Here is a 25373-nt window from a genome sequence, read left to right as displayed (position 1 = left end):
TCTTTTTTTTCTTAGCCCCCACCCTTTGGCCATCTTAAGGTGAACTTCGACGGTGGTGCCTCGGTTGATGGAGCTTATATAGGTGTGGGTTTTGTAATTAGGAATCGCGCCTCCAGGCTAATCGCTATAGGGAGTGACGCACTTCTAGTTTGACTGTCATTGGGGCGAAGCTGATGGCAGTCTAGGAGGGTATCACATTTGCGAGACGCGTACTCGGTGTGGACAATGTATGTCTTGAGGGGGACTCCGCCACGATGATTGACTGGATACAGAGCAAGGACCAGTATGGAGATGGTCATTTGCTGGTTCGTGAGATCCGCAGATTGACAAGGAATCTGAGCTCCTTTTAGGCTGCCCACGTGTATCGGAAGGCAAATAGAGTCGCTGACTGGGTCGCCTCTTTCGTTGTCTGACACTCCGGAGAGGTCTTTTGGACTAATGCGGATTCGGCCCCTCCTCCTCTACGCCACTTTTTTTTTCTTGATTTAGCTGGTTGTACTTACATTAGAGCTATATGAGCAACCGTTATATCAAAAAAAAAAGAATTGTAAAGCTGCCTTCGAATGCGGCTGAGGTATTATGCAAATAAGGAGAGGACAACTTAGGGTTGGGTGCTTCATTTGTGATGATGGAAAAAGAGAACAGTCCCAATCAGTATTAATAATTTACAAAGAATACTAGATTAAAAGTAGGAGTCCTTAAATTACAACTATCTTTACCTATATCAGATAATTTTTACCACCATATATTTACTATATCTATGTAATACATATACAAATATATATCAGGCTGGCCTCCTTCATATAATGCAAGCTAGGTCAAGAGGGCCAGGGGCTGGTCTGGCCCAATGTACATACCTAGGCTTCCTCGGGCAAGAAGCTGAGACCAAGGTACTTAGCCTTTATTACTAGATTGTGACATATGCAAAGCATAAAGGGCGATGATTATTTTTTGGCCTATTCTAAAAAATACCATTATTTTTTGGAAAGAAAGAAAGAAAGAAAGAGATAAAAAAAGTTATTGCCCAGGTTGGGTGACTCATTGGTGATAGCCCTATCCCAAGTTATCATAGATTATTGCAGTTTTTTTTTTTTGGTAATAGCATTATCTCATGGCGCACAAAAAAACTCTACTCTCTCAAAACTCTACCACTTGTAAATTAGTCTATCTCAAAACTCTACTCTCTCTATTCACCACCTTCAACCTGTCTCTCTATTGTGATAACCAAGCAGCACTTCATATTGCTGCCAATCCTAAATTCTATGAGAAGATAAAATACAACGAAATAGATTGTCCTATCATTCGAAAAAAACTACAAATAAACACAATCTAAATCAAGTTCCTTCTAAGTGACAACCAGCGTACTAATATTTTTACCAAGACTTTGGTCATGATTAGTTCTTTTATCTGCTATGCAAAATGCATGTTATAAATTTACACATACCAACTTGAGAGAGAGTATTAATTGTCAGAATCATACACAATATTGTCTATCATAGTATGTAGGATATTAAATATCAAAACTGCCACATATTATATGTACAATCTTATTATATCAGCTCAAATCAATCTCCAAATATTATAGAGAATATTTATCATATTCAAATTTAGTATTTATACCAAATCACAGAATTTTACTATTGTATTATACTATATTTGGTCCTATTATCTTTCTCATAATTATGGAATTATATTTTACTATATATAGGAGCTCAACTTGTATATAAAGTATATTAATACCATAAATAGAACAAATAATTTAAATTTTATTTTCATTATAAAGAGAGAGAGAGAGAGAGAGAGAGAGAGAGAGAGAGAGAGAATATCCTTCGCTAACATCCGGAGTCCGGCTTCGGCCAACTTTAGGAATTTCCATTATGCAGTAGATATAGGAGACGTGTCATTCCCCCCAAAAAAAAAAGGCAACCTATTATATAATAAACGTGGTAAAGGACCCCACTCTATCAAATGAAAAAAAGAAAAACTTTCGAGCAGAAAATAGACGCCTCCAGTCCATCTCCATGCGACCAACTTCTGGGGTTAATAGATAGAAGAGAGAGGACTCGGCAAGGGATGTCTTGTCATTTTGCTCTTTCATATTTTTTTCCCTTTTTACCCTTCTCTCTCTCTCTCTCTCTCTCTCTCTCTCTCTCTCTCCCACCTACTCCAACCGATCATAGATACCCAGATGGTTTGACACAGGTCTGCACCATGATATTTCAATAATTGAATCGCTTGGACAAGCAAGTTGAACGACTTTTTATAGAAAACAAAGTTCACCCTTACAGGTCTAAAAGTAGCAGGTGAAGCTGGTTGACCTATGTAACCTGACTGAGTTTTAAAACTTTGACCCGGAGTTAAAAATCTTATGAAGGCAATCCATTTAGTTATTGGGAAGCACTGCAGTAGCGTATAATGACAGACCAAGCATGAGAGCTCATGAAACTATTTAGGAACTCCACATTATTATTATGTACTGTTGAATGGTACTCACTCTATACTCACCCTATGATGAACAGTACTCCTAGAAATTGGCAGGGCCTTGAGGCTACCGTAGGCTGCGGTTAGGACAACAGATCGATTACAAATAGGACATCGATAATCCACATCTGTATCCATTTATGTTTGGCAAATAGAGATTCAAACGTTAATTGGATTCAAAAATTCATATCGAATATTAAAAATATAAATATAAATATGAATATAAATTGATAGTTAAATTTTATGACGCATAAAATAAAAAATATCAATAAAAAAAGTTAATAATATATAAATATATTTTTTATTTTGTTAAAGTTTATGAGCATTGTGTAAAATTAAATACCAGTAATAAACAAAATTGGATATTCGATACCTACGAATAGTTGCCCATCTATCTCAGTATCTATTTGACACAAATATATATTACACAATTGAACAATTTCGAACCTTACCAAGCCAGGTTGTTTTAAGGCTTGGCTTGAAAGCTTGAAATCAATCTCAAGCCTATTAACAAGGTTTAACCTTGATTCAGTGTCATCCAAATCAAGTTTATTCGAGTTATTTCAATATGAGCAGGGGCTCAGCTCAGGACAAATTCACAAATGTATCAGCAACCAACAATCTGATCAAGCTGCAGCACACATTTTAACTAAGTCATATCTATAATGCAGCATTTAACATTTACATCCATTACCCATGGGCACGATCAAGCATCCAAAGCTTCTTAACAAATTAATATGCAATGAAAATTAAATTGGCGTGCACAACCTCAGAAGTTCAAAAAGGGGCCTCCAGTTTATGACACTAGGAAAAAATTGTTATTCACTAAATATATACTGGTACCCAACCCTAAACATTTAAATGTCTGTAGTCCAAAAAATAACTGTTTATATTTTACACACTTGCATAGCAGAATGAATGCTACAAATCCTATATCAAATTTAAATCTGAAACCATTAGATGCATCTTCACACAGGAGGAGGCTGTCAGGGTACAATTGCTGCTTGGGAGCCTAAATCAGATTAAAACATTGATTTTGTAGTTTGGAAGAAGAAAAGAAACTATGATAAGTTGACAAGAAACTGACATATTTAAATAAAACGGACATGAGATGAACCATGATAACAATAAGGGAGCCAACCCGCAATGAGAGAATGTTGACTGTGAAACAGATTAAATCTGAAGGTCATCCAGCGAAAGTTCTTGAGCTGACATCATCTTCAGTTTCTGCAGATAGAAATCAATAGATAGTTTCTTTAGTTTAACTTCAGTTCATATGCTTGTTGACATAGAAATGGTTTGTCCCCCCCCCCCCCCAAAAAAAAAAAAAAACGATTAGTTCAATCATAAAATCAGCAGGGAACTTTCACTGACAATAATGGAGTACAAGTCAAAATCTATAATAGGAAACGCCTACAATCAATTTGTATGACATTTATTTTTTTGGTACAACTTGTAAGACATTTATGAAGCCCATGCAACATAACAGTTTAAAGTAGATCAGGTGATTATGCTTCAGACATGAAATTCAACATGGATCAGTGAAGTTGTTTCCAGATCATATCAAGAAATTCAAAACAAGCATCTGAAATATGAAATATCTAACGAGGAGAAACTAAATTTAGTTGGTAATTTATGATTTGTCAGTTTCATGCACTCACTGTAATGAACTGAGGAGGATCATCAAGACTGGATGAGCCGAGGATGATTTCCCTCTTCAGCTTTGACGTAAGCTTGTGAACGGCACGTAGCTGATAGAGGCATTGAGTGATTCTAAATACAAGTCAACAAAGTCAAAATTATGTTTAATTATCATAGGCACTGAGGTACCTCAGATCGAGTGGTTCCACCGACGATGAAGATAAAAATACGCTGGCCCATCCTTCTGAAATCACTTGATGCATGCCTTAATACAGAATCACTGCAAAAGCTCAAAGATAAGCGAAAGAAAGAAGACTATACCAGAAAGTGGAAAGTTTTAAGAGCGATCAGGTAGTTCAGAAGCGCACAACTAAATAGCAACATTGCACACTCCAGATATTTCTGATTATGTAGGAAAAGTCAAACTGAAAACATCTGATAACATGATAATAAATTCTTGCAGGATCACTTGGAAGTGCAAACATTTTGAGAACTAGAATGATTGTCAACATGCCTTGAATAACCATCATCAGAATTTCGAGGCCTAGCCCATGTGGCAGGGCGCCTGGATCTCATCGAGTGAGCAGGCTGAGAATGGGCTGTCCGAAGTGGTAAACTCTCTGAGCTTCCATGGAAAGTAGGACTTGGGTCATTCGTACATGGATACTCATCTTTTGGTAATTCACCTTTACTAAGTTTCTCAATCAACTCCTGAAACAGAACAGGAACTGTGTATATTAGGCAACATTTCATGGCAACCAAAAAAGAAAAAAGGGGCAGCCATGCCACATCTGACCAAGAAGACACAACTAGCTAAGAAAATTAAAAGTATACAACGTTTATTTTATGAAGTGTGCCTTATTGTATGAACATTTAACAAAAATGTTTTATTGTATGATTGTATGAATATGCAAGGAAAAGGAATACTGAAATCAGACAATATTCCTCTCTTTTGTTCTCACTGCTTTCCCTTTTTTCTCTTTCCGATGAACTCTACGCATGTCAGAAATATATTTATTCCCTCAGAATCAAAGGGAACAAAGAAAATTAATACCATTGGAAAAATATGAAGGGAAAAGAAAGAAATATACAAAGAAAGATCTTACACCTTACGCATCATCTTACTTCTAATATTTCATTCTTCTGTGCATGATAGCCCATATCACTCGCTTATTTCTCTTCTTCAGCTTGCTCAATACTCATACAAATATCTCAATACCTTTTCTACTATTGTCAAATTGAATATTAAAATCTTACGTATCATGTACTAAATCTGTATCAGATATTATAATGATTATGACACCAAGCTGAGTGCCATATGCATCAGGGTGATGATCCAGAAGATAAACACAGAAACTTTTTCCCACTCCAAGTATGATAGTTACTATATAACATGTTTAGATTAATCATATATCACATTTGAATCCAGTGAACACATTGGAAACACTAGGAATCCTTTATCATATGCATTGGAAGCCTGGATCATATGTAAAATGAGATCTGGTAGAAGCAGTGATGAATTTTCTTTCAGCTATAATTCACAGAGGCATATATTGCAGGAGTGAAGCAGACCACAGGTTGAATGCATTCGACACCATAAGATGGATAATTAATCCTACATCTAAGAGAGATGCATCAGAAAATATCATCGAAAACACAACTTTCCCATATAATTAATTCTAATTAACAAACTAACCAAAAAGTAACCTAGCTAAGGAAAAACCTTGCCAAAAAAAAGGGTTAAACAAGTAAAAACTGCAACCATAGCCATGTTACATATTATTGTGCAATGTAGATTACTGGTTGATATCCTATGATAGGAAACAATACTGATTGGATAAGGTAAACAAATACTCATGGGAATATGGTTCCCAGAGACACAAGTCTATGATAGGAAACAATACTGATTGAATAAGGTAAATACTCAAGGGAACATTCTTCCCAGATATAGAGGTCTGATGTGTTAACAAGGCCATGATTTGGTACATATTATATAATGCAGCAATGCATACCCAACTATTCTGAAAATCAACGCATAGATGGGATGCAAAAGGCTCGTGCTAGCAGCTATCGCTCAGATGTACGAACATTAGGAAGTCCCATTGAACATGATCTGCATTAGCATGAAGTCCAAATATTCTCAAAACTTCCATCAATATATTTCCCATCTCTTAAAAAATCCTTCCTATGATTTCTTCCACATCAACCAGATAGCTTTCTTGTCCTTGATCAACAACAATTTTCCCACAAATACAATTTACTCTTATGGTCCATGCAATGATCCTTCAAAGCATAAAATTATCATATAAAGTCACCAGCTTCTAAATACAATCAACCCATCAAATATAGAATTCTAGAGAAGGCAACCATGGCCAACAACAAGATTCATCATTACAGTACCAGACCTCGTACCGGTGCCACACTAGTATAGTATTAGTACAATATGGTATAGAATTATTTTTTTGGCATACCGAGTATCGATATGCCACCCGTACCGAGTACCAGTACCAAACCGGTATAGTATGCCACGTACCACCCGGTTTGGGCCGGTACGGCGAACCATGCCCAATAGAAACTTCCATAAAGGCTAAACGCAAAATTCGCCATCTCAGCACCGGATCTCGTACTGGCGCCATACTAGCACAATGTCGGTACGGGACGATACAGAATTTTTTTGGCGTACTGAGTGTCAGTATGCTACCTATACCGGGTACCGGTACCAAACCGATACGGTACGCCCGTACCGCCCGGCTCAGGCAGGTCGGTATGGCATACCTTGGCTAGGCGGGTTGAAACATTCTAATAACATGATTCCAATGTATTAAAAAGCAGATAGCTGGCATATAGTGGCTGGGGCTTTCATAACGAATAGTTGATGGTGGGCACTATAACAAAAGCTAACTAGGCTGCTAAAACATATCAATATGTTTCTCGTTAAATATCAAAAATTAATATTTTATACCAATTCATGCAAATAATAATTAAAAAAATCAAGGATAAAGTTCTAAAACATCATCCAACAAACATGATAGCATCACTCATAAGATAAAAATGTCCATGATCACATATCAATTATAGAAGAAAGGCGTCTATTATCATAAAGCATAATTCACCTAACAAAACATCAACATCAACAGATAATATACTCTACTAGAGTATAGAGGAAAAACTCAAGTTTCCTAGGACTTAAAAATGCTTATAGATGGAACAAGGTAATGAGCCAATGATTAATACAAACAAACTTCATAAAGAGCCAGATTAAATATAGGAAGAGCACTATAGTCTGATATATAAGAATTGACTACTGTTCTAACTATTGTGATACCAAACTTACGAGTTATAGTTTGGAAGAGACTAATTGGGTACAAATTAAGGTGTGATACTAATTAATTGGGTACTAATTAAGGTGTGATACAAAAATATCAAAGAACCGATTTGATTTTAAACCAAAAAGATCTACTATGGAAGCTATTTTTCTCTTTTAGAGGTTAATGAAGAAATACAAAGAAAAAGACAAGATTTTCATGACTTTTGTTGGTTTAGAGAAAGCATATGGTAGAGTCTCTAGAGAAGTCTTATGGCGGGTGCTAGAAAAAAATAAATTTTCTTTAGTTATATTAATATAATTAAAGACATGTATAATGCACCAATTACTAGTGTAAGAACTATTAATGGTAACACTAGTGAGTTTCCAATCATAGTAGGTTTGCACCAAGAATAAGCTTTAAGTCTTTACCTTATTGTGTTGGTTATGGATGAGCTTATTAGGCATATTCAGGACAATATTTCTTGGTACATACTATTTATGGATGATATAATCTTAGTAGATGAAGCTAGGGTTGGAGTTAATTGTAAGTTGGGGCTATGGAGAAGGGCATTACAATCTAAGGATTTTAGGTCAAGTAGGATCAAGAAGGAACAAATGGAGTGCAATTTTAATAAAATTAGAAATAAAGATGAAGATGGACAGAAAATTGAACATCATGAAGTTTTTAAGAGCGATCATTTCGATATTTAGGATCTATTATTCATCAAGAGAGATTGAAAAGGATGTTATCCATAGGCAAGGTTCATCGAACCGGTACCGGAGAGGATACCGGTCAGCGACCAGTTCGGCATGGTACAAGTCCATGCCATGTTCTGGGGAGTGACGGCACAAGGAGAGCCATAGAGACAACAAGAGGGAGAAGCCAAGAGAACAAGAGAGAGAGGGAGAGGGAGAGGGAGAGGGGGGAGAGAGGCCGAGAGAGAGAGAGAGAGGGCTCAAAAGTCCTCGTTAGTCATCATCGAGGGGGGGAGGGAGAGGGGGAGAGGGAGCTGGAGGGACTTATAGAGGAGGGGTGACCATCATGAGCGGCCAAGGGGGCAGTGTTCGCGAGGAAGGGTGGCGAAGCTCGCGAGCATCCCGAGTGAGGGGGGCACTCTCTAGAGGGTTTTGAGCGAAGATGTACGCGAGCAAGGTTTAATAAAGAAATCAGCCTCATCTCAACTTAACCAGCTGAACTGTGTCGGTTCCCAACTAGTTGGGTTCGGCACACACCCCGAATCGGCTGATTTGGCACAGCCCAGTGAACCATGTCCATATGATTAAAGTAGTATGGATAAGTTGGAAAAGTATAATTAGGATATTGTGTGCTTATACCATACTTGCCAAGTTGAAAGAAAAATTATAGGACAGCCATATGACCAACTATACCTTATGGTACAGAATGTTAGATAGAAGACAACATGTGCACAAGATAAGTATGGTTGCGATGCATGTATGGTGATATAAGAAAAGATAGAATAAGAAATGAAGTCGTTCATAGAATAAGAAATGAAATCATTCATAAAATAGTAGAGGTAGCACTAATCGGCAACAAATTGAGAGAAGAATGAACTTAAATGATTTGGACATGTACAATGTAAACCGATGAATCAGCCATATAAAAGAGTGATTTGATCCATAGAGAAAGAAAGAGGGGTAGAGGAAGATGATGAATTACATGGGATGAAGTAGTAAGAAAGGATTTGATATCACTACATCTTTCAAAAAGTATTGCCCTAAACTAAGTGGAATGGAAGAAAAGGATTCATATAGCCAACTCGAACTAGTTTGAGATTAAGGCTTCATTTCATTAAGTTGAGTATGTTCGTTATTTTTTGTTAAAATATAGTTATTCTGATCATTACAAGAGTTAGTATTTTAACATTAAATAACTTCAAATCTACTACAATGAGAAAAATAATGGCAGCTATAACTATTGTCATAGATAATAATCATTATGCCAAACAACATTGTTATTTGAATCTTGAAAAGGGATTCTTGGAATAACATCACTCATAGGGACTAAGAGCAACCAATTCTTTTATTAGATTTAAATCTTCTTGAACCATGACTCAACTAGTAGAATAATAGTTATTTTTCTAGTGTACCGCTCAATGTCCATTATCCACCCAAAACTTCAACTGCTTGCAAGGTTTGTCTGCTAACTTGGAAACTTCAGCTTTTCCAAGTTAGCCAGCCAACATTGTTTTGCACGATCATGTGAATCCTAGACATGGACCTCTTATACAGCACTATCTTTTATTTGTGACTTATTGACTGAGAAATGATCGCACATGTGCTCGCAAGGAGTAGCATATTTTATTTGAGTGAGACGTACGGAAACCAAGTACATGGTCCTCGCATACAGTACAATATGATGGGACAGGTGTTCAAGGATGAGAATTATCAGTTTGTTTATTCAAGTGAGATGCATATCTGTCTTCTCATGATGGAATGACTCCCTCAATGGAGATCTGGAGTGGTAGGCCTCCCTCATTTGCATGGCCCACTCACGAGCTGTTAATCTCACTTACAGCCCTTCCCATCTATAAATAGTCCTTCCTACCAGGCTTTATCTTTCGTAGCATTCTAGTTTTTACTTTTAAACTTTCTCGTTTTTCCTATTACAAGCCCAAAGCAGCTAAATAAAATAAATAAAAAAATAGAGACTAAACCAGACACAACATACCGAGGTTTGACACGGTTTACAAAATCCCAGATATGTCCACCAGGGGAGCCAGAAATTTACTATATAACAAACAACGTACAAGACTTCCTACAAGTTCACCAAGAGAAGATAGCACAAGCAAAACTCAAAAAAGAGCATGATACAAGAGGCACAATACATCGAGAAAATTTATCACAGAAAAATGTTAAGAGTGACTTAAGAGGTTGTTAAGGATTAGAAACTAATATGAGTATCAAGATAGATAAGTATTCTTCTCTTTCTTCTTCTCTTCCTCTCTTCTTTCCTGTTCCACCCTCTTTTCTCTCTTCTTTTCTTCACTCACATCAACCAACGCCTCCTGTGGAAATCCTTTGCAACTCCTTATTAACCATGTGACGCAACCTTTATAAGAAAAGAAAGCTTCAGCACCAGCCTTTCCTAATGCTACTTAAAGTCTAAGAGAGCACCACTCACTTAAAGATGATGTAGGGTCCATGTGGGTCCAAAATGGACTGATTTCCGTTTCCTATCGTGGAAATAGAAGCCACATCCCAACATTCTACACTTTGGCTTTTATCACTAGGCCCTTAGGATAATCACCAGAAGCCTTTAATCCATGATCTATCAAAAGAAATACTCCCCCTAAGGTAGTAAACCCAAGCCCTTCTCGAATCTTCTCATCCTGCCACCTACAACTTTGCCCTTCTTGAAACTCTTCGAGATATCCGCACCTATCACCATGGCAAAAGTGACCCTGGATCAAAACTACATCATCCCGAGCATTAGGCTTGCACATCTCTGTACATATACCAACGAACTCCACCTACAGCTGTGTCTAATGAAACAATGTATTACTGCACTTCTCGCCTTTCATCAGCACCTTGATGCCACATGTCACCTTCAAAACTCCAACTCACATTGAACACCCAAAGCCTCTAGAGTCTAATGCACCAAGCGAAATTAGATTCCTGCACATCTTTTGGACGTACCAAACCCCACCCAAAGTACACACTGCTCCATCAGACATCTGGGTTTTCACTGTCCATCAACCACAGATCTCACATGTTGAACCATTGGCCTATTGAACAATTCCTTCTCGAATCTTCTCATCCTGCCACCTACAACTTTGCCCTTCTTGAAACTCTTCGAGATATCCGCACCTATCACCATGGCAAAACTGAACCCTGGATCGAAAATACATCATCCCGAGCATTAGGCTTGCACCTCTCTGTACATATACCAACGAACTCCACCTACAACTGTCTAATGAAACCATGTATTCTACACTCGCCTTTCATCAGCACCTTGATGCCACATGTCACCTTCAAAACTCCAACTCACATTGAACACCCAAAGCCTCTAGAGTATAATGCACCAAGCGAAATTAGATTCCTGCGCTTTTGGACGTACCAAACCCCACCCAAAGTACACACTGCTCCATCAGACATCTGGATCTTCACACTCATCTAATGTGGCCATATCCTTAGAGTGATAACATTGCACTTTGCCCTTATCTCTAGACTTGAATCTTACCCATGCACCAGCAGAGCCCTTCTCTGGTGACTTCCCTCTCGCTACCAACACTTGACTACTCATCCTTAAATCATCCTCGGTGAGCAATACCAAACTACTAAATCCAACAAATGCACACCTTGGGCCATACATTTGCTATAGGGAGTATGAACCTACAAAAACTCGAATAGGTGATTATATTTTAGGTAAAATTCACTATGATTTTGAAACTATGTGAGGAAGAATCACAATACAGGTCCATGCATGTCCTCCATTATTTTGGCATGTTAAAAAAACAAGTCTTTAACTAGAATAGTAGAAATATGTTCTTTTAGCCCAAAAAGCAACCAATATTTTCACCATGACCATTTTTGAAAATTTTCAGAGACTATTTTAATGAAAGCACCTTTTGATAACAAATAAGATTAATGCTGCTAACGTGGGGCACAATTTAAACAAGAAGTTAATATCTAAACTATAAATGGTTAGCTAGAACTTGGAAGCAAAAGAATAAATATGACACTATATCATGTATGAATATTTGATGACAACTATGCAGATCAAAAACTATAAGTGCAATTACTTGTTTTTAATACAAGAAAACACAAATAAAAAAGAAAACATGCAATAAAGTTAACAGAAAAAAGAGAAACAATGAAAACTGCAGCTCTATCCATGCAAATAATTTGCACAAAGATATATGGAATCATAATTATGAGCTTCAACCAAGATTAATATAATATAAATCAAGACATAAATATGATACATACCTCTATCATAGGATAAAATCGAGATAGTTGCCATGTCTCTCCCTCATCATTCCTTTCTTTCCTCACTCCATGCTTCTTCTGATAACCAACAGAGGGCATAGAGCAAGCTCCAGATCAGTTACCAAATTACAAGCAAATGTGATATTCTAACAATCTTGAAAAACTCAACGAAAGCACATGGGCATTTACCTTATAAACATCAAACTTGAGAGAGAAAGCCCCTCCTGATGTTTTTTTAGTATCTGATCCTCCCAAGTATCGCATGTTATTCACAGCATTCATGTCATCGCTAGACAATCTTGCAAGCTGTAAAATGAGAACCTTCCTTTCAGGTACCCCTATTAAATTATAGACACATGTGGGCAATAGAAACAGAAATCAAGAGAAATTATAATTTTTTAATATGGAAAACTAATGCTTCTGTCTCACTAACGTATATTCTGAACATGTAAGCCACATAGTCAAATTTGGAAATCCACCTCATTATATATTTTTTGACAGTGGAATATATATGTTACTAATATTGCATCATCCATTTTGACTGAACTGTCAGTTGTATTGTGAATTACCTAGCAAAACAAAAACACAATTTGCTAATGGTTTACCTTTTCTGTAGCTTATTAATAAAAAGAAAGGGAGCATGTTCAGACTCCATCAACAGAACAGATGACTTGGAGAAGTCATCAACAGAACCCAGGGTGGTTGATACATCCTGTGTGGGACTTAACAGTCCACCAAAGAGAATTTCCAAGGGCCATCAAATGATGGCTAATATTTTTGACTAACAAGTCCATTTTGTCAATACAAATGCTATAGGATTATCGATAAAAGTATTGAGTGCCTAAACGAAGATCTGAGAGCAATTTATTAAGTTCTAAATAAGGTTAAGAAATTATAAGGTTATTATAGAGAAGTTTTTCTTTTCTTTAGAAATAAAAAAGATTGAATTTATTGTTGTTTGTGTGGGCGTGCTGTTGGGAATTGTGTCTCAAAGCCAATTTTTTAATTGTAAGAAATTGGATTATGTATATGTTTTATTAAAATGAATAAAAATTTATTCTAGCATTTTTCTATTCATCACAAGTGATACATCTTCAAATTGAACTCCTGTGTATTGTGATGAAGTCCTTAGGACTAATTTAGTGGATAAAGGAGGTTTTATCATTTAGTCCTTCAACCAGTTCGCGACCAAATGATGAGCTGTCAATCGGACGATAGCTATGTCAAGCATAGGTCGTTGTGTGTCATTTAGTTGGTTGTCCTTTTAAACCAAGGAATGTGGAGACACTGTATGGCATACAGGTGAGATGTAGCAGTACATCATCACTGAACAGTGACTCACCTACGGAGCACTCCACTGTCGAAAGTTAGCTCGCGAAGCGTATGAGCATAAGTACCCCTTAGACCTGAGACTGTCACGGTGACTTGCAAGCAACTCACTGTACTTAGGCACTGGACGACCTGAATTTCTAATTCAGGGATCGGAAGAATGCTGGGTGCAGTCAAGTACTCGCGAAGTCTGTGTATGAGTCAAGATGGGATTGACCACTTCAGATTATAGGAGTTGATGTCTCGCTGTATTTCAATTCAGTAAAACCTTGGCCAGGATAAACCAAATGATGGGTCACTTGATTTGATTAATTGAAATACACTATGGATGACTGGACCCAGAGTTCGACAGTCCACTCTGAGGTCATCTTGAGCATCGATGGTCATAGGGATGAATTATGCAATAACCATACGTCTAGATTCTTGAATGTTGCTTTGCATATTCAACCTATCCGGACGTTGGGTATCATTTCTAGATGGTCACCTCGATTAATGCATGGAATAGTCTATGTACTACCAGCTTAGTGTTCGAACCTATTGGAGTCACGCACATCAGTCAAGCTAAGTAGGAAGGTCTTGACCCAATTTAATTAAGAATTAAATTGTGGGTCATTTGGAATTTGGTTCTGTCTATGTTCAGCTAGCACTGAACATGAGGTACATGCTAAATTTCATGGATGAACAACTAATTAAGTCTGTATTTTGGGTCAATCAAGTTTCAATTAATGTAATTGAACTTGATCAGGACTCAATTGTTGGGTTTGATTGGGTCTAAATTAGTGTAATTGGGCTCGATCACGATTTAATTGGGATTTAATTTCATATTTTTTTTGATCTAAGTCGGACTTGGATCGAGCCGAAACTGGATCCAATTGAATCTCCCATGAGTCGTACCCATGTGGAATTTTTTCAGATCAAAAATCATTCAAATGGGTTGTCAATTTGGTTTAGAACCAAATAGGCTTGCTTTATTACAAAATGGGCTAACCCATTTCCTATTTGGCTAATCCCTATATCCCACTTAAATGGTTGACGGCTGACCTGTTTTAAAATCCTGTGGACCATTCATGGACCGTCAACAACCGTGGACCCTTAAGAGTTTTTCTCATGAACCGCGATGGGAGAAACACCTGGGAGCAAAACAGAGCCTTCTCCACCGATGCTTCAAAGCCACGCCGCGCCACCGTCCGGCCTTCGGCCGCTCTACCGTCTGGACCGGAATGTCCGATTTTGAACCGGCTACATTCCGGTTAAATTTGATTTTTGAAATACGGCTGTTATCGGATGAATTGGATGATTTTCTCCACGTTTGTTTTTTTAAAAACAAACGTTATGAATCTTACATTTAACTCGATAACGGCAGCTCATAACTCCTCTTAAATCCTCACTGCGTTGAACTATAGATAGACCAACGTTTTCCTCTTGAAATAGAGAACGAATTAGAGAGAAAAAATTAGAGTGCTGTGAAATCTTTGGAAGAAACTTCACAGACAGAGGCTTTGGTGGGAGTTTTCTAAAGGAGAAGAGGAAGAGAGAAGAAGTGGTCCTTCTCTCTCAATCTTCTCTCCAGTGGCAAGCATCCAGATCTGGCTTTCTGGTCTCCTCTCTTCTCCTCTGCGATCAGTCCAGAATCGAAGCTCTCGGGTTGGAAACGGGAGAGAAGGAAGAAGAAGGAGAAGAAAAGAAAAGTGTTTTCTTCTAGGGCCCTTTTTTTGCAAAAAGTGTTTTTTGCAAAATACAGACATCGTCCAACCTTCCTGCGAAGCTCGACGTGCGCGCGAAGTAGAGGGCCTGCAGATCCAGGCCTCGCGAAGCAACGTTCAAAGATCTAGATCCGGTCTACCTCGACCATCTTCCGCTGCGGGATCGAGGTATGGTTTACATATTAGTATGTTTAAGATTTATAATTGTTATAAATAAAAAAATTTAAAACTAATTTTCATGCCTGGCATCCGATTTTATTGGACAACTCAAGAAATTTTTCCTTTAACTGGTATCAGAGCCAGGTTGGCTGATGGAATTGGCCTATAACATCTAGAATTATGCATGATTTAATTTTTTAAATTTAGATTAGATCTAGATTTAACGATAAAATATCAATCTTGTGCTGAATTATAAGGTTGTTCTGCTATAAGGTTAACCACTTATAGTGAAAAGGTTGTCCTAGCACAAGATTGAGATTAATTTGTATCATAAAATAAATAGTTTATTTTTGTGAAATTATGCATAATTGATGTTTATGAAATTTCAGTTTTAAATTTATTATGACCACAAAATTTAAATATAAATTGTTTATATTTGGAATAAATTGACACCTTGAATCCATGATCATAATACATTTAATTAAAAATTAAATGTTGAATTTAAAATTTAAAATTTGAATTTCAAATAAAGATTTAAAATTCAAAATTTGAAATTCGAATTAAAATTTAAATTTGAACATGGGATTTGGGGCATGGGTTAGCACAATCAGATTAGTTGACTAGGTTAGACCTAATCATGAAATCAAATTGAAATGGACTAACTTAAGAAACATGATTTAATCTAATCAATAGTTGAACTACACTAAATCAAGGTTTCTAAAATGATCAAACTTAATAGTTGTAGTTTATCATATCCAAACATTTCAATTGGATCTGATTGTGGCTCAGGGGTCGAGCCCGAGTTCCCAAGGATAACCTAATCAGCTTGATAAACCAATTGGTGTCTAAGGTAAGTCGGCATTTGATCATAGTTTTTAATTGGGGCTACCTCTTACCTGGTCAACATAGTTGGTGTCTAGGAAAGAGGTTAATGGCGTAACCCTCCCATGATCTCTCTTACCTGGCCAATTTGGTTGATCATGTTTTGATTAAGGTACCTTGAGACTTGGCACTCACCCATGCCATTAAGGAAAATCAGTGTGACTGATTTAGGTGTCTAATAGACCAATAAAAGCTAGTCCTCTGTATGACTTGGTGAAGTCAGTGGGAAAATTTTGAATTATCGGTCAGTGTCACATATCAATTAAAATCCTCTAAATTATTAGGTTCTTAAAATGATAAAGTTGTATAGATAACTAGATCATATCCTTCCATTAAGGTGAATGATAATGGGTCCAATATTATAGTTGAACATGCAGGACGCTTCCGTCTGGTGTTCCTCTGAATACTGGAATTATCCTTCATTATATGATAGCTTTTTGAGCTATCTACTTGTGATTAGGTTGGTCGAGCCTTCCTCGGGCCTGCTTTAGATGCACGTGGTTCCAAGTTAATGCCAAAAAAAAGGATTTCGGTTATAGTTTTTCCCTAAAATGAGGCATGGAACGGAGCCACTACGAAGAAGTTCCGGGAGTTACGAAGGAAGCTTCGCGACAACTAGTAGAATCAAGACAAAAGCAAGACAGGAAGGAAAGAGTACATTAGGTAGTGTCATCGAGTTAGTTCATTAATGGTTGGACCTAACCAGGATTTTCAGTGGAGGCCTCCGCCTACTGATTACCACCTGGGGCAAAATTGATTACTAGAAATTGTTTAGAGAAACAATTGGTAATGTACCTACTCTTAGATGCACATGGGTTGGCCGAGCCTTCCTCGGGCCCGTATGCAGTCTATGCGGATTCTAGTACCTACTAGGGAATTAAAGTAATTCCTCATATTAAAGGTAGAGGCTATTAATTCGATTAAAATAGTGGGAGAAAACTTTAGACTAAAGTCTAAGTCTTTAGGATTAAATAAATCATATACTGATTAGTTGGGTTTTTCTTTATTTTTCAGATATGGCTAACTCATTGTCCCTCCGAACACTATTAGACAATGACAAGCTTAATGGACCTAACTTTGATAGTTGGTATCGAAAGTTGAAAATAATATTAGAGCATTAGCAGATCCTGTATGTGATATCGGATCTAGCACCTGAGGAACCTGCAGCCAATGCACCACGTTCAATCAGAGACGCTTATCAAAAGTGGCTCAACGATCGCACTACAGTGCGCTGCATCATGAGGGCCTCGATGAATGACGAGTTTAGTCGTAAATTCGAGGAAGCGCAGCCAGTGGAAATCCTTCAAATGTTGAAGGAGTCTTTCGGCACACCTGATGATGTCGAACGACATAAGACCTCCTGCGCTATATTCAATGCCCGCATGAGGGAAGGGGCATCGGTCACCGATCATGTATTGTACATGGTCGAACAAATCGATCGCCTGAGTAAACTTGGCTTTTCTTTGCACGAGCAATTGGGCAAGGACGCCATTTTGAACTCACTTCCCAAGTCGTACCTGACCTTCCTTAGTCATTATAGAATGACTAAACCTGAAGTATCCTATCATGGTTTGCTAGATTTACTGCAGACCTATGAGAAGGATCACCAACTCAAAAAGGAGTCGGTGAATATAGTAGGTGGGACTTTTGCAGGACTTTCTTCCTTTAAGAAAGGAAAGAAGAAGAAGGTGCAGAAAGCTCGTGCTGGGGTCTCTAAGCCCAGCCAGACTAAGAAGCATAAAGCCGATAAGAGCAAGGCAGAGTGCTTCTGTAAGAAGATAGGTCATTGGAAGCGGAACTGTCCGGCTTACATAGCGTCTCTTGATCCAAACAGGCCTAAGAAAAAAAAGCAGCAAACAGTTGCTACACAATGTAATTATATGATAACACCTTGTAATTTTTCAGTTTATGATTCTACTGCTTGGGTATTGGATACCGGAAGTCCAATTAATATTGGCAATTCGTTGCAGGGATTTCAAGTTAGTAGAAGATTCAAGAATGGCGAAAGATTCCTGAACGTTGGAGATGGAAGATCAGTTCCAGTCCTAGCTTTAGGAGTCATTGAGCTTGTTTTTGAATCTAGAGTAGTCATATTAGATGATTGTCATTATTGTCCAGCATTTTTTTATGAATGTCATCTCTGTAGGTCTTTTGGCCAAAAATGGTTATTGTTTATCAATAAAAGAAAATTTTTGTGATATTCTGAATGGTATTAAAATTTTTTGTGGACAATTGAAACATGACATTTATAATCTATCACTGCCTGTGAATGTAATGTACACTTCTCATAAACGCCCTAAGTTAGATAATGTCAATGAAGCCTATTTGTGGCATTGCTGGCTAGGTCACATAAATAAAAACAGGATAAATAGGTTAGCCCAACAGGGCATTTTAGAAATGAATGATTGTGAATCATTGCCAACTTGTGAATCCTGTCTTCTAGGTAAGATGACCAAGTCACCTTTTTTCTGGAAAGGGTGAACGAGCCAGCGATGTTCTTGGCCTCATACATACTGATGTATGTGGACCTATGAACGTAAGTGCCAAAGGTGATTATGCCTACTTCATAACCTTCACAGATGACCTATCCAGGTATGGGTATGTCTATCTGATGAAGCATAAGTCGGAATCATTTGAAATGTTCAAACGATTTCGTAATGAAGTAGAAAAACAGACTGGAAAGAGTATTAAGATCTTTCGGTCAGACCGGAGAGGAGAATACCTTTTCGGTGATTTCTTGACTTATCTAGAGGAGAATGGGATTCTCTCACAATGGACCCCTCCAGGAACACCTCAGCTCAATGGTGTATCCGAAAGGAGGAATCGAACTCTGTTAGACATGGTTCGATCCATGATGGGGTTTAGTAGTCTGCCTCTATCTTTTTGGGGTTATGCTTTAGTGTCTGCGTGTATAATACTAAATAAGATTCCAAGTAAGTCTGTTGAGAAGACTCCATATGAGATATGGACTGAGCTTAAGCCGACACTTTCATACCTTAAGATTTGGGGATGTCCGGCTTATGTTAAACGTTCTCAAACTGACAAACTTGGTCCTAGGTCCGATAAGTGTTATTTTATAGGGTACCCCAAGGAAACTAGGGGTTATTACTTCTACCTTCCTAATGAACAAAAGGTGTTCGTAGGACTTAAGGCAACCATTTTGGAAAAGGAATTCCTTAGTGAAGGAATTGTTGCCTCTAAGGTTGAACTTAGTGAAGTTCAGCAGGTGGAAGATTTAACACAATCTACTGAACCCATAGAACCGGATTCGATTAGATCAAACCCGGAGCCCAATGTAGAAGCACCATTAAGGCGATCAGGTAGAGTACCACGTCAAGTGGACAGATACTACAGTTTCTTGGTCCAAGATGCAGATCCCATTAAGCTAGATGAGAACAATGAGGATCCAATCACCTATATGGATGCTATGCAGAGGTCCGACTCTGAGTCATGGCTTAACGCCATGAGATCCGAAATGGAATCCATGAAAATCAATAGTGTATGGACACTAGTTGATCCACCCGAAGGGATAAAACTCATAGGGTGCAAATGGATCTTCAAAAGAAAGAGAGGCGCAGACGGAAAGGTGGAGATCTATAAAGCCCGTCTGCTTGCCAAGGGGTATCGTCAACGTTATGGTATCGACTATGACGAGACTTTTTTCCCTGTGGCAATGCTAAAATCTATTCGGATCATGCTTGCTATAGCAGCATATATGGATTATGAAATCTGGCAAATGGATGTGAAAACAGCTTTTCTAAATGGAGAGCTGGAAGAAGAGGTGTATATGATACAACCTGAGGATTTCACATCCACAGAAGAGTCCAAAGTGTGCAAGCTACAAAAGTTCATTTATGGACTTAAGCAAGCTTCTCGAAGTTGGAACATAGGTTTCGATAAAACTATCAAAACGTATAGCTTCGTTAAGAACGAAGAAGAACCTTGTGTCTACAAGTGGGCTAACGGTTTAGTGATCACATTCATTATCTTGTATGTGGATGACATTCTCTTAATTGGGAATGGCATTCCTGCATTACAGAATGTAAAACTCTGGCTGTCATCACAGTTCTCCATGAAGGATTTGGGAAAAGCATCCTACATCCTAGGGATGAAGATCTATAGAGATAGATCTAAGAGGTTGCTTGGATTGTCCCAATCCACGTACATCGACACTATATTGAAGCGGTTCAATATGGAGAATTCCAAGAAGGGCTATCTGCCGATAGGCCAAGGAATTTCTCTCTAAGAAAGATTGTCCAACAACTTCCGAGGAGAGAGCGTATGAGTAAAATCCCATATGCTTCTGCAGTAGGTTCTATCATGTACGCTATGACATGTACGAGACCGGATGTTGCTTACTCACTAGCAGTAGCGAGTAGATATCAGTCTGATCCGGATGAGAACCATTGGAAGGTGGTGAAAACCATCCTTAAATATTTGAGAAATACTAAGGACCAATGGTTAATCTATGGAGAATCTGACCTAAAACTTGTGGGGTTTACAAACTCTAGTTTTCAGTCAGACCATGATGACAGTAAGAGTATGTCAGGATTTGTGTTTACCCTGAATGGAGGAGCAGTCTACTGAAAAAGTTTCAAGCAGCATTCAGTAGCCGATTCCTTATGCGAAGTAGAATATGTTGCTGCATTAGATGCCGCAAAGGAAGCTGTTTGGATCAAGAAGTTCGTAAATCAACTTGGTGTTGCTCCCTCAATCAACGGTCCAGTTCTTTTGTATTGTGACAATACTAGAGCCATTGCACAAGCAAAGGAGCCAAAGTCTCACCACAGGACCAAGCACATTCTGCGTCGCTACCACCTTGTATGAGAGATCGTGGAACGAGGTGACGTCAATCTTCAGAAGATCGATGGAAAGAAGAACCTAGCTGACCCATTCACTAAAGACCTTTCTGTAAAGGAGTTCGATTATCACAAATCGAATATAGGTATAAGATATTGTACAAATTGGCTTTAGTCCAAGTGGGAGTTGTTAAGAATTGTGTCCCAAAGCCAATTTTTTAATTGTAAGAAATTGGATTATATATATGTTTTATTAAAATGAATAAAAATTTATTCTAGCATTTATCTATTCATCACAAATGATACATCTTCAAATTGAACTCCTGTGTATTGTGTATTGTGATGAAGTCCTTAGGACTAATTTAGTGGATAAAGGAGGTTTTATCATTTAGTCCTTAAACCAGTTCGCGACCAAATGATGAGCTGTCAATTGGACGATAGCTATGTCAAGCATAGGCCGTTGTGTGCCATTTAGTTGGTTGACCTCTCAAACCAAGGAGTGTGGAGACACTGTATGGCATACAGGTGAGATGTAGCAGTACATCGTCACTGAACAGTGACTCACCTACGGAGCACTCCATTGTCGGAAGTTAGCTCGCGAAGCGTATGGGCATAAGTACCCCTTAGACCTGACTGTCACGGTGACTTGCAAGCAACTCACTGTACTTAGGCACTGGACGACCTGAATTTCTAATTCAGAGATCGGAAGAATGCTGGGTGCAGTCAAGTACTCGCGAAGTCTGTGTATGAGTCCAGATGGGATTGACCACTTCAGATTATAGGAGTTGATGTCTCGCTGTATTTTAATTCAGTAAAACCTTGGCCAGGATAAACCAAGTGATAGGTCACTTGATTTGATTAATTGAAATATACTATGGATGACCGGACCCAGAGTTCGACAGTCCACTCTGAGATCATCTTGAGCATCGATGGTCATAGGGATGAATTATGCAATAACCATACGTCTAGGTTCTTGAATATTGCTTTGCATATTCAACCTATCCGGACGTCTGGTATCATTGCTAGATGGTCACCTCGATTAATGCATAGAGTAGTCCATGTACTACCGGCTTAGTGTTCGAACCTATTGGAGTCACGCACATCAGTCAAGCTAAGTAGGAAGGTCTTGACCCAATTTAATTAAGAATTAAATTGTGGGTCATTTGGAATTTGGTTCTGTCCATGTTCAGCTAGCATTGAACATGAGGTACATGCTAAATTTCATGGATGAACACCTAATTAAGTCTGTATTTTGGGTCAATCAAGTTTCAATTAATGTAATTGAACTTGATCAGGACTCAATTGTTGAGATTGGGTTTGATTGGGTCTAAATTAATGTAATTGGGCTCGATCAAGATTTAATTGGGATTTAATTTCATATTTTTTTTTTATCTAAGTCGGACTTAGATCGAGCCGAAACTGGACCCAATTGAATCTCCCATGAGTCGTACTCATGTGGAATTTTTTCAGATCAAAAATCATTCAAATGGGCTGTCAATTTGGTTTAGAACCAAATAGGCTTGCTTTATTACAAAATGGGCTAACCCATTTCCTATTTGGCTAATCCCTATATCCCACTTAAATGGTTGACGGCTGACCTGTTTTAAAATCCTGTGGACCATTCATGGACCGTCAACAACCGTGGACCCTTAAGAGTTTTTCTCATGAACCGCGATGGGAGAAACACCTGGGAGCAAAACAGAGCCTTCTCCACCGATGCTTCAAAGCCACGCCGCGCCACCATCCGGCCTTCGGCCGCTCTACCGTCTGGACCAAAATGTCTGGTTTTGAACCGGCTACATTCCAGTTAAATTTGATTTTTGAAATCCGGTTGTTATCGGATGAATTGGATGATTTTCTCTACGTTTGTTTTTTTAAAAACAAACGTTACGAATCTTACATTTAACTCGATAACGGCAGCTCATAACTCCTCTTAAATCCTCACTGCGTTGAACTATAGATAGACCAACGTTTTCCTCTTGAAATAGAGAACGAATTAGAGAGGAAAAATTAGAGTGAATCTGTCTGTGAAATCTTTGGAAGAAACTTCACAGACAGAGGCTTCAGTGAGAGTTTTTTAAAGGAGAAGAGGAAGAGAGAAGAAGTGGTCCTTCTCTCTCAATCTTCTCTCCAGTGGCAAGCATCCAGATCCAGCTTTCTGGTCTCCTCTCTTCTCCTCTGCGATCGGTCCAGAATCGAAGCTCTCGGGTTGGAAACGGGAGAGAAGAAAGAAGAAAGAGAAGAAAAGAAAAGTATTTTCTTCTAGGGTCCTTTTTTTGCAAAAAGTGTTTTTTGCAAAATATAGACATCGTCCAACCTTCCTGCGAAGCTCGACGTGCGCGCGAAGTAGAGGACCTGCAGATCCAGGCCTCGCGAAGCAACGTTCAAAGATCTAGATCCGGTCTACCTCGACCACCTTCCGCTGCGGGATCGAGGTATGGTTTACATATTAGTATGTTTAAGATATATAATTGTTATAAATAAAAAAAATTTACAACTAATTTTCATGCCTGGCGTCCGATTTTATCGGACAACTCGAGAAATTTTTCCTTCACGTGCATGCCATGCGCATGTAACAGTTAATGAACAAGGTGGTCAAATAACTGCTGACACAAACAAGCTACCAACAAAAAGAATGGTAACAGGTTATCAAGAGTTATGTTGTCCAGACCCTCCATTTACTCTAAATACCAGTACCAAACACTTTGAATGCATACCGGCATGACACCTGGTTTTGGATTTGATTCAGGTTCTGTAGCATCAACTAGGAGAAGATTTGGAAATATTTGGTGTATCACATTTCCTGTCCCTCACTTAAGAGATATACAGAAAAATTATACATAGAAACTAGAAGTTTAAAAGAGTTTTGTTTGCTTGAGTATCAATAGCATCAAAATTGGTGGGCCATACCATGCAGCAATGCAGTCACAGGAAAGTTCTAGCAATAAAGGGATGCTTTTAGCAAGAAAAAGGAAACATATGGTGATAATAAGCTGTTACTTTATTTTCCATATGGTCAGAAATCAGAATATTGAATTAAAATATGTGTACATAATTATGTATTACATGTAAAAATGAAATGACAGAGTTACCATCATATGATGGAGGAAATCACACAATAAGATTATTTAGTTCCTTTTTCACTCCTATATAAGCTGAGTTTTCCATATAAGAAATTGGAAACTTAAAATAAAGATGATTTGGGATGGAGAGGAACTAACATTAATGTTTTTGCTAGATTACAGAACCAAACAGAAACAAAGTAGATGCAAAGCATCTTACATCCATGTGTTTATCGTGCATAAAAGATGGCAAACACATGCATGGCCTGTAACTTTGAAAAAACAGCAGTCAAGTGTACAAAGTGTCCAACGTAGTTTTCTATTTGAAATGCCATCTAATTTTTCGAAACACTGTTCCAAGCAGATGTGGCACATGCTTCTGTCTATATGTGACTCAACATTCCTGAAGTTTCTTGGCATTCGTAATATGATCATGAAATGATCCACAAGTTGTTTCATAGAAATAACAAAAGATGCTTCTAAAGGATATGCAATTCGCAGTCAACTGGACAAATCCTTCTCACAAGGAAGTGGTAGTTCATCTTGATGTCAACTACATGAGCAAGAAGGACTGAATTTTAAACTACCTTCAATGCAATCGATTATCAATGTATAGAGGTTTGCTCGGTGTGAGAGGTGCACAATTTTTCTTCTACCTTTATTTTCACTTCCATTTTGGTCAAAGCCAGCTTCTACAATGTACACACCTTTTACATTTATACTATTTACATCTAACCTTTCACTCAACAACAAATTATAGAGATTCGGGCTTAGTCTAGAACATTCATCTGACCCATCAAGGCTGAAAATCCATTTTGTCCAGCCACAACTTCTTCATATGCTAGTAATTCCCTTAGCTATAATTTCAATGGTTCTAATGTATTTTTTTCATGTAATTCCCGTTAATTTACTGCTGCAATGTTTTATCATATGCCTTCTTCAAGTTATTAAAAAACATATGTGAATTCTCTTTTTTTTCTATTTTCCAAATCTTTCATCAATTGCGAAAACAAGGTAAGTACCCTCCTTTGTTGTTTATCTTGACATAAGCACAAACTGG

At 38.0% G+C, this 25373-nt stretch overlaps 1 protein-coding gene across 4 annotated transcripts in view; it reads right to left on the bottom strand.

Annotated features, from left to right (window-relative positions):
- Nucleotides 1-3276: 3276 nt before the first annotated feature.
- The window catches only part of LOC103713398 (SNARE-interacting protein KEULE), a 56627-nt gene continuing 34530 nt past the window's right edge, over nt 3277-25373 (bottom strand). For 2 of the 4 annotated variants that reach the window (XM_008800311.5, XM_088717568.1), the window contains 6 exons: nt 12569-12685; nt 12380-12457; nt 4637-4833; nt 4312-4402; nt 4143-4232; nt 3277-3708 (listed from right to left, as the gene is read on the bottom strand). In XM_008800311.5, coding sequence (XP_008798533.1) covers nt 3655-3708; nt 4143-4232; nt 4312-4402; nt 4637-4833; nt 12380-12457; nt 12569-12685 — 627 coding nt within the window. In that variant the 3' untranslated portion in view covers nt 3277-3654. The remainder of the gene's footprint in view (nt 3709-4142; nt 4233-4311; nt 4403-4636; nt 4834-12379; nt 12458-12568; nt 12686-25373) is intronic. The other 2 variants (XM_008800312.5, XM_088717567.1) reach the window with 2 other exon arrangements.

The sequence above is a fragment of the Phoenix dactylifera genome, chromosome 3 (assembly GCF_051530095.1).
Source record: "Phoenix dactylifera cultivar Ajwa chromosome 3, Ajwa_hap1_PhDact_Kaust_v1.1, whole genome shotgun sequence".
NCBI classification, from domain to species: Eukaryota; Viridiplantae; Streptophyta; class Magnoliopsida; order Arecales; family Arecaceae; genus Phoenix; species Phoenix dactylifera.
The sequence above is the reverse complement of the archived record's forward strand: the minus strand, read 5'-3'. Positions and strand labels throughout refer to the sequence as shown.